Below are 12,306 nucleotides of genomic sequence, written 5' to 3' on the forward strand. Positions count from 1 at the left end.
TTTAGTTTTTAGATTCTTCAATTTTTCGATTTGTCGTTGTATCAAATTTTAGATTTTTGATTTCCGATTTACAATTTTTCGATAATGCTGTTTAGGGATTTTTCAATTTATTGATTTTTCAAATTCTCGATTTCTCGAATTTGGATTTCTCGATTTTTTATTTTTCGATTTCTTAATTTTCCAACATTTCGGTTTTACGGTCTTTCAATTTTTCGATTCTTCAATTTCTCGATTTTTCAAGTCTTCAATTTTTGGTGTTTCTGAATTTTCGATATTTTTGATTTCTTAATTTCTGTTTTAATCGTTTTTTTTTTTGTATTTCAAATTTCAGATTTCTCGATTTCTCAAATTTTCGGTTTCTCAAGGTTTGGATGTTTCAGTTTTTGGGACAATTTTCTATTTCGTTATTTTTCAATTTTTCGATTTTTCGACTTTTGGGTTTTTTAATGGTTACTTTTTCGATTTTTCAATATTTTTCGAGTTTTTAAATTTTAGATTTTTCACTTTTTTGATGTTTCGATTTCTCGATCTTTCGATTTTTCGACTTCTCACTTTTAGATTTTTCGATTTTTCAATTTTTATAATTTTATAATTTTCGATTTTTCAATTTTTGTTTTTAAAATTTTCGATTTTTAAATTTTTTTTTAAGTTTTCGATTTTTTGGATTACTGGTTTCCTTGAGTTTCTTGGGTTTGTAGCATTTTTTGTTTTTTTTGGATTGTTTAGATTTTTTTTGATTTTTGGATTTTCTGGATTCTTTGGATTCTTAAGATTCATTGGAGTCCTTGGATTATTTGGATTATTTGGATTTTTTGGATTCTATGGATTCTATGGATTCTTTAGATTCTTTGGACTCCTTGGACTCTTTGGACTCTCTGGACTCTTTGAACTCTTTGAATCCTTTGTATCCTTTGGATTCCTCGGATTCCTCGGATTCCTCGAATTCTTTGGATTCTTTAGATTCTTTGGATTCTTTGGATTCTTTGGATTCCTCGAATTCTTTGGATTCTTTGGATTCTTTGGATTCTTTGGATTCTTTGGATTCTTTGAATTCTTTGGATTCTTTGGATTCTTTGGAATTGAATGGATTGGATTTCTTGTGTTTCTTGTGTTCCTTGCATTTAATGTCTTTTTGTAATTTCTTTTAGATTTTCGTAAATGTCTTCGGATTTTTCTGGTTTTTTATTTTTTTCGGAGTTTTTGGAGTTTGCAGATTTTTCCGACTTTTCGAACTTCGATTTTCTGATTTTTTTGAATTATTGGATTTCTTGAGTTTCTTGGATTTTTTCATTTATTTATTTTTTTGTTCTTTTTTCTTCCACTTTTTGGGTTCTAGTGATATTTCCCATTTTTAAGATTTTTTGAATTATTGGACTTCTTCAATTTTGTGGATTATTGGATTTCTTGATTTTTTTGGGTTTGATCAATTTCATGGATTTTTTTGGGATTTTTTTGGAATTTTTTGGATTCCTTGGATTCCCTGGATCCTTTCGATTCCTTGGATTCTTTGGATTCGTTGGATTCGTTGGATTCTCTGGATCCTTAGGATTCTTTGGACTTTTTGGACTCTTTGGATCCTTTGGATCCTTTGTATCCTTTGGATTCTTTGGATTCTTTGGCTTCCTCGGATTCCTCGAATTCTTCGGATTCTTTCGATTCCTTGGATTCTTTGAATTCTTTGGATTCTTTGAATTGTTTGGATTCTTTGGATTCTTTGGATTCTGTAGATTCTCTGGATTCTCTGGATTCTCTGGATTATCTGGATACTTTGGATTCTCTGGATTCCCTGGACTCCCTGGATTCTCTGGATTCTTTGGATTCTTGAGATTCCTGGGATTCCTCGGATTCCTCGAATTCCTCGAATTCCTCGAATTCCTCGGATTCCTCGGATTCCTCGGATTCTTTGGATTCTTTGGAATCTTTGGTTTCCTTGGATTCTTTGGATTCTTTGGATTCTCTGGATTCTCTGGATACTCTGGATTCTCTGGATTCTTTGGACTCTTTGGATCCTTTGTATCCTTTGTATCCTTTGGATTCTTTGGATTCTTTGAATTCCTCGGATTCCTCGGATTCCTCGGATTCCTCGGATTCTTTGGATTTTTTGGATTCTTTGGATTCTTTGGATTCTCTGAATTCTTTGGAGTTTTTGGAATTTTTGGAATCTTTGGATTCCTTGGATTCCTTGAATTCTTTGGATTCTTTGGATTCTCTGCATTCTCTGGATTCTCTGGATTCTCTGGATTCTCTAGATTCTTTAGATTTCTGGAAATTTGACTTTTTTGCATTTTTGAATTTTTTGAATTTTTTGAATTTTTAGAATTTTGGAATTTTGGAATTTTGGATTTTTGGACTTTTGGATTTTTGGATTTCTGGATTTCTGGATATCTGGGTTTCTGGATTTCTGGAATTCTGAATTTTTAGATTTTTGGATCTCTGGATTTCTGGATTTCTCAAACTTTCCATGTTTCAGTTTTTAGGATTTTGCAATTTCAGGATTTTTTAAATCTTACATTTTTCACTTTTTTAATGTTTCGATTTCTCGATCTTTCGATTTTTCGATTTCTCGCTTTTAGATGTTTCGATTTTTCAATTTTTTGGTTTTTAAAATGTTTGATTTTTCAATTTTGGGCTACTTTGATTTCTAAATTTTTCGATTTTTCGGCTTCTGGACTTCAGGATTTTTCAGTTTTTCGATATTTCAGTTTTGGAATTTTTTAGTTTCTCGATTTATTTATTAATCAGTTTTTTGATTCTTCAGTTTTCCGATTTTTTTAAATTGAAATTTTTCGATTTCTCGATTTCTATTTTTGGTTATTTATTAGCTTTTCGATTTTTTTTATTTCACATTTTTTCGATTTTACAATTTTTTAATGTTTCGATTACCAGATTAAAAATGTTTTAATATGTATTTCAATTTTGAGAATTTTCGAATTTTCGATTTGTCGACACCTCGGTTTTTCAATTTTTTAAATTTTTAGACTTTTCGATTCTTTGATTTCCCAATTTTGACATTTCAATTTTGGAAACTTTTCAATTTCTGGATTTCTCGATTTTTAGATTTTTAGATTTTGGGTAATTTCGATTTCTCAATTGTTCTATTTTTCGGCTTCTCGACTTCTCGAATTCTAGATCTTTCGATTTCTTGATGTTTAAATTTTTCAATTTAGATTTTCCGGTTTTTCGGATTTTCGACTTTTCAATTTTCTACTTTTTCGATTCTTCAGTTTTGGGATTTTTCAATTTCTCAATTTTTCAGTTTATCGATTCTTCGATTTTTCGATTGTTTAAATTTTAGATTTTTCGATTTCTCAATTTCTAAATTTTTGATTTTTTAGTTTTTCCTTTTTTTTAATGTTACTTACATTTTAGATTTTTTTCATCTTTCGATTTTACGATTTTTTGATGTTTCGATTTCCCGATTTTTCGAGTTTTCGATTTCTTAGTTTTTCAACACTTCAACTTCAGGCATTTTTCAATTTCGATTTTTCGAATGTTTGATTTTTTAATTTTTCAGTTTTCATATTTCGATTTCTCGATTTTTCAATTTTCGATATATTAATTTTTCTATTTTTAAAATTTTTGATTTTCCAATTTTTCCACATTTCAGTTTTGGGATTTTTCAATTTTCCCAATTTTTCAGTTTTTAGATTCTTCAATTTTTCGATTTTTCGATGTTCCAAATTTTAGATTTTTGATTTCCGATTTTCAATTTTTCGATAATGCTGATTAGGGATTTTTCAATTTATTGATTTTTCAAATTCTCGATTTCTCGAATTTGGATTTCTCGATTTTTTATTTTTCAATTTCTTAATTTTCCAACATTTCGGTTTTACGGTCTTTCAATTTTTCGATTCTTCAATTTCTCGATTTTTCAAGTCTTCAGTTTTTGGTGTTTCCGAATTTTCGATATTTTTGATTTCTTAATTTCTCGTTTAATCGATTTTTTTGTATTTCAAATTTCCGATTTCTCGGTTTTTCAATTTTTCGATTTCTCAAATTTTCGGTTTCTCAAGCTTTGGATGTTTCAGTTTTTGGGACAATTTTCAATTTCGTTATTTTTCAGTATTTTTTATTTTTCAATTTTTCGATTTTTCGACTTTTGGATTTTTTAATGGTTATTTTTTCGATTTTTCAATATTTTTCGAGTTTTTAAATTTTAGATTTTTCACTTTTTTGATCTTTCGATTTCTCGATCTTTCAATTTTTCGACTTCTCACTTTTAGATTTTTCGATTTTTCAATTTTTATAATTTTATAATATTCGATTTTTCAATTTTTGTTTTTAAAATTTTCGATTTTTTGGATTACTGGTTTCCTTGAGTTTCTTGGGTTTGTAGCATTTTTTGTTTTTTTTTGGATTGTTTAGATTTTTTTTTGATTTTTGGAATTTCTGGATTCTTTGGATTCTTAAGATTCATTGGAGTCCTTGGATTATTTGGATTTTTTGGATTTTATGGATTCTATGAATTCTTTAGATTCTTTGAACTCCTTGGACTCTTTGGACTCTTTGAACTCTTTGAATCCTTTGAATCCTTTGTATCATTTGGATTCCTCGGATTCCTCGAATTCTTGGGATTCTTTTGATTCTTTGGATTCTTTGGATTCTTTGGATTCTTTGGATTCTTTGGATTCTTTGGATTCTTTGGATTCTTTGGATTCTTTGGATTCTTTGGATTCTTTGGATTCTTTGGATTCTTTGGATTCTTTGGATTCTTTGGATTCTTTGGATTCTTTGAATTCTTTGGATTCTTTGGATTTTTTGGAATTGAATGGATTGGATTTCTTGAGTTTCTTGTGTTTCTTGCATTTAATGTCTCTTTTTGGAATTTCTTTTAGATTTTCTTAAATGTTTTCGGATTTTTCGGGTTTTTTTATTTTTTCGGAGTTTTTGGAATTTGCCGATTTTTCCGACTTTTCGAACTTCGATTTTCTGATTTTTTGGAATTATTGGATTTCTTGAGTTTCTTGGATTTTTTCATTTAATTATTTTTTTGTTCTTTTTTCTTCCATTTTTTGATTTTGGTGATATTTCCCATTTTTAGGATTTTTTGAATTATTGGACTTTTTCAGTTTTGTGGATTATTGGATTTCTTGATTTTTTTGGGTTTGAACAATTTCATGGATTTTTTGGGATTTTTTTAGAATTTTTCGGATTCCTTGGATTCCCTGAATCCTTTCGATTCCTTGGATTCTTTGAATTGTTTGGATTCTTTGGATTCGTTGGATTCTCTGGATTCCCTGGATTCTCTGGATTCTCTAGATTCTCTGGATTCTTTGGATTTTTAGATTCATTGGAGTCCTTTGATTATTTGGATTTTTTTGATTCTATGGATTCTTTGGATCCTTAGGATTCTTTGGACTCTTTGGACTCTTTGGATCGTTTGGATCCTTTGTATCCTTTGGATTCCTCGGATCCTTTCGATTCCTTGGATTCTTTAAATTCTTTGGATTCTTCGGATTCTTTGAATTGTTTGGATTCTTTGGATTCTTTGGATTCTCTGGATTCTCTGGATTCTCTGCATTCTCTGGATTCTCTAGATACTTTGGATTCTCTGGATTCCCAGGATTCTTTGGATTCTTTGGACTCTGTGGATCCTTTGGATCCTTTGTATCCTATAGATTCTTTGGATTCTTGGGATTCCTGGGATTCCTCGGATTCCTCGGATGCTTTGGATTTTTTGGATTCTTTGGATTCTTTGGATTCTTTGGATTTTTTGGATTCTTTGGATTCTTTGGATTCTCTGGATTCTCTAGATTCTCTGGATTCTCTGGATACTCTGGATTCTCTGGATTCCCTGGATTCTCTGTGTTCTCTGGATTCTTTGGACTCTTTGGATCCTTTGGATTCTTTGTATCCTTTGGATTCTTTAAATTCTTTGGATTCCTCGGATTTCTCGGATTCCTCGTATTCCCCGAATTTCTCGGATTCCTCGGATTCCTGAAATTCTTTGGATTTTTTGGATTCTTTGGATTCTTTGGATTCTTTGGATTCTCTGGATTCTCTGGATTCTCTGAATTCTCTGGATTCTCTGGATTCTCTGGATTCTCTAGATTCTTTGGATTTCTGGAAATTTGACTTTTTTGCATTTTTTAATTTTTTGAATTTTTAAAATTTTGGAATTTTGGATTTCTGGATTTCTGGATATCTGGGTTTCTGGATTTCTGGAATTCTGAATTTTTAGATTTTTGAATTTCTCGATTTCTAGATTTCTCAAGCTTTCGATGTTTCAGTTTTTGGGATTTTGCAATTTCAGGATTTTTAAAATTTTACTTTTTTCACTTTTTAAATGTTTCGATTTCTCGATCTTTCGTTTTTTCGATTTCTCGCTTTTAGATGTTTCGATTTTTGAATTTTTTGATTTTTAAAATGTTCGATTTTTCAATTTTGGGCTACTTCGATTTCTAAATTTTTCGATTTTTCGGCTTCTGGACTTCAGGATTTTTCGATTTTCCAATTCTTCGATTTTTCAGTTTTTCGATATTTCAGTTTTGGAATTTTTCAGTTTCTCGATTTATTTATTAATCAGTTTTTTGATTCTTCAGTTTTCCGATTTTTTTTAATTGAAATTGTTCGATTTCTCGATTTCTATTTTTTGTTATTTATTAGCTTTTCGATTTTTTTATTTTACATTTTTTCGATTTTACAATTTTTTAATGTTTCGATTACCAGATTAAAAATTGAATTTTTTCGATTTGTCGACACCTCGGTTTTTCAATTTTTAAAATTTTTACACTTTTCGATTCTTCGATTTCCCAATTTTAACATTTCAATTTTGGAAACTTTTCAATTTCTGGATTTCTCGATTTTTAGATTTTTAGATTTTGGGTAATTTCGATTTCTCAGTTGTTCTATTTTTCGGCTTCTCGACTTCTCGAGTTCTAGGTCTTTCGATGTTTCAGTTTCTTGATGTTTAAATTTTTCAATTTAGATTTTGCGGTTTTTCGAATTTTCGACTTTTCAATTTTCTATTTTTTCGATCTTTCAGTTTTGGGATTTTTCAATTTCTCAATTTTTCAGTTTATCGATTCTTCGATTTTTCGATTGTTTAAATTTTAGATTTTTCGATTTCTCAATTTCTAGATTTTTGATTTTTTAGTTTTTCCTTTTTACTTCCCGAGCGTAAGCAAAGGAAGTATTGTAATCGAGTCCGTCGGCCGACTCTCTACTTTTACGTTTTCTCGATCTTTCATGACCCCTAGAAGACGAAGAAATAGGTCTCCCATTTCCGTCTGTCTGTCCGTCTGTCCGTCCGTCTGTCCGTCTGTCCGTCCGTCTGTCCGTCTGTCCGTCCGTCTGTCCGTCTGTCCGTCTGTCCGTCCGTCTGTCCGTCTGTCCGTCTGTCCGTCTGTTGTCCCGGATTTTTATTAGACAGATAATCTCCGAAAGTACTCGACCGATTGTTGTGAAATTTTGTACTTATATTAAGAATATCATGTAGATGGTAAAACGCTAACCAAAATTTGTCGAATCATCCCCACCACTAAAGCGATGACGTCACTTCAAAATTGTACATAGTAAATGGGTTTTCAATTGTATAAAATAACATAGTCCTACACATGTAGTTTACAACTCTGAATCGACTTTTCACCCGAAACGTCCAGATTTTTGGAAAAAAAATCAAAATTATAAAACAACATTTTGAAATTTAATTTTTAATCTGCTAACCAGAATGCTTTGAAATGTTGCAGATGTTTTAAGGCTATAAAGAGCATCATAAATCTTTAGTCAAAAAATATTTGCTTATCCCCTCCAAAAACTTGATGACGTCAGCTCAAAAGTTTGTGGAATAAATCATATCTAAAATGTACAAAATATGATGAGTCTGTACTTGTGATCTATCACTCCATTCATATTTTTTGGATTTGCATATACAGGGTGACTCAAAAAAATTAATGAATGCGTAAATATATTTTATTGATTTAATCAGGAACTACAAAACCGAATGCTCTGAAATCTTGCAGATGTTTTAAGGTCATAAAGAGCATAATAAATGTTTAGTCAAAATATATTTGCTTATCCCCTCCAAAAACTTGATGACGTCAGCTCGAAAGTTTGCCGAATAAATCATATCTAAAATGTACAAAATATGATGAGCCTGTACTTGTCATTTATCACTCCATTCATATTTTTTGGATTTGCATATACAGAGTGACTCAAAAAAATTAATGAATGCGTAAATTTATTTTATTGATTTAATCAGGAACTACAAAACCGAATGCTTTGAAATCTTGCAGATGTTTTAAGGTTATAAAGAGCATAATAAATTTTTAGTCAAAATATATTTGGTTATCTTCTACAAAAAACTGATGACGTCAGCTCAAAAGTTTTCCGAATAAATCGTATCTAAAATGTACAAAATATGATGAGTCTGTACTTGTGATTTATCATTCCATTCATATTTTTGGATTTGCATATGCAGGGTGACTCAAAAAAATTAATGAAGGCGTGAATTTATTTTATCGATTTAATCAGGAATTACAAAACCGAATGCTTTGAAATCTTGGGAATATTTTAAAGTTATTATAAGCATGGTAAACTTTTGTTCAAAATGTATTTGTTCATCCCTCCTAAAAAAATTGATGACGTCACCCTTAAATTTTGCTGAATAAATCCTATCTAAAATGCAAAAAATATGATGAGTTTGTACTTGTGATTTATCATTTCATTCATATTTTTTAGATTTTCTTAAGAGGTGGTTCAAAAGAATTAATGAAGTCAATTTATTTTATTGATTAAATTAAAGGCAACACTTATTATTAGTATTACACCCCAACCAACCCAATTTGGTAGACACAAAATTTGTTAAAGGAAAAACTCGGTTGAAACATAAGGGTAGCACGCTTATTTACATCGACTTTAACATTACAGACCTGCATTTGTTTTATGCGTTCACTTGATTCCGCGAATGTGAAATAGACATGTTTATAATCAACCAATTGTGAATTTCACCGTCAAGAATTAAAATAAAACCCAATGTTTTATATAATAAGCGGAAGTCGAAGCAATAAAACCGACGGTCGTTTTGTTTACAGTTTCTGTGTTTGGCTCTCACGTATGCTGTTACGCCTGTCATCTTAAATTAACAATGTTTATACATACACGATTTTCAGTTGCCTCTGATACGTAGGTATACGTGAGTAAATTGTTTCGTTATTTTATTGATTATTACAAATCAATATTCAAACGACCCAATTCATTTTCCCGAAAATTTGAGAATATAATAATTTTATTCTTAGTATTACACTACATCTATCCCAACTGATATACGTGTCCTTGCAAAAATGTTGATGACGTCATCGCAATTTTTTTTTAAATTCCCACTACAAAAATGTAATGAGAAAAAAACACAATAGGCATGCAGTCGTCAAGTTTCCGACAGCGAGGGAAGTACTGTCTAAACTCTTTAGACCAATTTTTTTTTATATTACTTACATTTTCGATTTTTTTAATCTTTCGATTTTACTATTTTTTGAGGTTTCGATTTCCCGATTTTTCAAGTTTTCGATTTCTTAGTTTTCCAACTTACCGATATTTTCATTTTTCGATTTTTTTCTTTTTTTTTCCATTAGCTATATCTGCTTTAAATATAGGCAGACAAGGAGATCTTAGACTTAGAGAGTGACATTTGCTACAAACCAAGAATTATCTACATTTACCCCCATCTAAACCACTGATGACGTCATCGCTGAAGATCATTAAATAAATTTCATGGAGACCAGACGCTCTATATCTTGTGCGTTAAAGAGGAACTAACTATAGGATTTCCCCATGAAAGCACCCCACTATTAATAAAACCCTTGACTCAACAAATACGATCATCCTCGCCCCAACAGCCAATTTAAAATTATAATAAACCCCACCGCAACCGCTCCACCCCCCGATAACCCCATCCGCCAACAAACACATCTCCTGCATCAGCGTCTCCTTTGATAAAGCCGTCATAAACCTGTCACCCGTCGTGCATTCAGCCACTATCTCAAGACATTATTCTTTATTCCCTAATGCAACAAAGCGCGACCCCTTTCACCCACGTCCACCATTACATACCATTGTCGCATCTGCAGCATCCCCACTGACCTACATTTCGTCGGAATCGAGCACAATTCCTTAACAATTTTATCTCGTCGAGTCTGATCACGGACGTACAAATATTTCGTGAACGTTACGACAGCCGAGAGACTCGAAATTATTAAGTACTCACCGGAGCTGGCGCGTCGTTAACTTCATCCCTGGCGCTCTCCGAGGGGCCGCCGGTATTCAACTTGGCCAGTTCCACGGCGATACAAGCGGCAGTTTCGGCATTGTTCTTGATGAGGGCGATGTCTGGTGATGGTTAAGGGGGCACAAGCGAAAATGGCGCGCGACGAACTGTCAACGCAACTGTCATTTCATGCAGCTAACTTCGCGGAGTCGATTTTAAATTGTTATTGGAGGCGATAAAATTGAGAAAAGCGGCGGAATGATTTTGTGTATTTTTGGGAACATGGATTTGGGACAAAAATATTAATTTCTGGTCTGTTTGTGTTGGCTGTGACGAATATAATTTAAATGTCAACACAAATGTCAAACTAAGAAATTTGCGCTCCAGTGGCGTAGTTTCCAACATGAAAAATACGAATACAATTGGGGCAAGACCATTTCCAGAGTTTTTGCACCACCAATATTATTTTTAATTATTGTTGTTATTAATAAACAGTGTTGAAACAGTATTTGTCTTTGATTAAAAATTTGGGCGAATAAGAAATAAAGTTTTCCTTTTTACGTATTTAATCCAATATTCACAGTGGCGTCCTTAGTTATTTGCACAAACTTAAAAAATCTATACACCAAATATTCCTATTAACGCTAAAAGTCAACCTGAATGTCATCTCAAATGTCCTTTTTCTGTCAATGTGGTGGGTTTTCAGTTTAGTTATTTATGTCTAAAGGGTATTGTGAAGTAGCTCTAGGTCTAGGGTATAAATTTCGAATAACAGCCGTGATACATACACAATTTTATGTCTAATCGATTAATTTTTGATTTCTACAAAAAAAAAATTTTTACTGCGAAAGCATTCATTTATTTCATCGGATTTAAACAGCGAATTAAGCACAAAAAATACATTAATGTAGGTACAGATGAACCAAAAATGTAGACCGACATATTGATTTTTTTTTTGAATTGTTAAAATTTTTTCGATTTATTGGTTTTTTGACAGCTAGATTTTTTGTTTTTTTGGAATTTTGGCTTTTGTTTCTTTTTTAATTTATTGTCTGATTTTTTGGATTTTTAGAATTATTAGATTTCTTAAATTTTTGAGTTTCTTGGGCTTCTTAGATTTTTTAGATTTTTGATTTTTGTTTAATTATTTGAATATTTGGATTTTTTTTAATTTTTTGGCTGATTGGAATTTTTACTTTCTTGGGTTTCTTGCATTTCATGAATTTTTTGGATTTTTGAGAATATTTGGAAATTTTTGGATTTTTTTTTTGTTTTCCATTTCGGGTTGTTCGAGTTTTTCGGTTTTTTCTGACTTTTCGGATTATTTGGACTTTTCAGACTTTTCGCATTTTTCGAATGTTTTGGATTTTCAGAAATATAGGATTTCTTGAATTTCTTGGTTTTTGGGTTTTTTGGCTTTTTAAATTTTTTTTTGCCCGATTTTTTTGAAAATTTTTCGAATTATTGGACCTCTTGAATTTTTAGAGTTTCTTGGGTTTCATGGAATTTTTAGATTTTTGGATATTTTAAATTTTGACGTTTTGGTTTATTTTAAATTTTTTGATATTTTCGATTTTTGGAACATTGGATTTCTTGAGTTTCTTGGGTTTGCTGCATTTTTTTTTTTTGTTGTATTTTTTGGATTGTTTGAATTTTTTGGATTTTTATGTTCTGGAATTCTTTGGATTGTTAGGATTTGTTGGATTCGTTGAATTCTATGGATTCTATGGATTGGATTTCTTGAGTTTCTTGTTTTTCCTACATTTCATCTTTTTTTGGGGATTTTTTAAATTTCTCAGATATTTTCGAATTTGTGGGTTTTTGGATTTTTCGGATTTTCCGGATTTTCCCGATTTTTCAAAATTTTTGGGTATTTTCAGACTTTTCGAATTTTTTGAACTATTAGATTTCTTGAGTTTCTTGGGTTTTTGATTTATTTATTTTTGTACTTTTTTATTCTTCGATCTTTTGGATTTTGGTGATATTTACCAATTTTGGGATATTTAGAATTATCGATTTTTAGAATTTTTGAGTTTCTTTGGTTTTTAGATTATTGGATTTCTTGAGTTTTCTGGGTTTCGTGCATTCCCTGGATCCCTTGGAAT

General features: G+C 31.1%; 1 protein-coding gene and 1 pseudogene across 1 annotated transcript in view; both read right to left on the reverse strand.

The window, feature by feature from the left end:
• Positions 1-12,306, reverse strand: part of LOC135136995 (uncharacterized) — a 216,917-nt gene that overhangs the window by 193,875 nt on the left and 10,736 nt on the right. The window contains exon 5 of the mRNA XM_064066517.1: positions 10,202-10,323. Coding sequence (XP_063922587.1) covers positions 10,202-10,323 — 122 coding nt within the window. The remainder of the gene's footprint in view (positions 1-10,201; positions 10,324-12,306) is intronic.
• Positions 1,543-10,050, reverse strand: LOC135136877 (processed variable antigen-like; annotated as a pseudogene).

The sequence above is a fragment of the Zophobas morio genome, unplaced genomic scaffold (genome assembly GCF_036711695.1).
Source record: "Zophobas morio isolate AGI-343-1 ecotype UQ-CSIRO unplaced genomic scaffold, CSIRO_AGI_Zmor_V1 ptg000028l, whole genome shotgun sequence".
Classification (NCBI taxonomy): Eukaryota; Metazoa; Arthropoda; class Insecta; order Coleoptera; family Tenebrionidae; genus Zophobas; species Zophobas morio.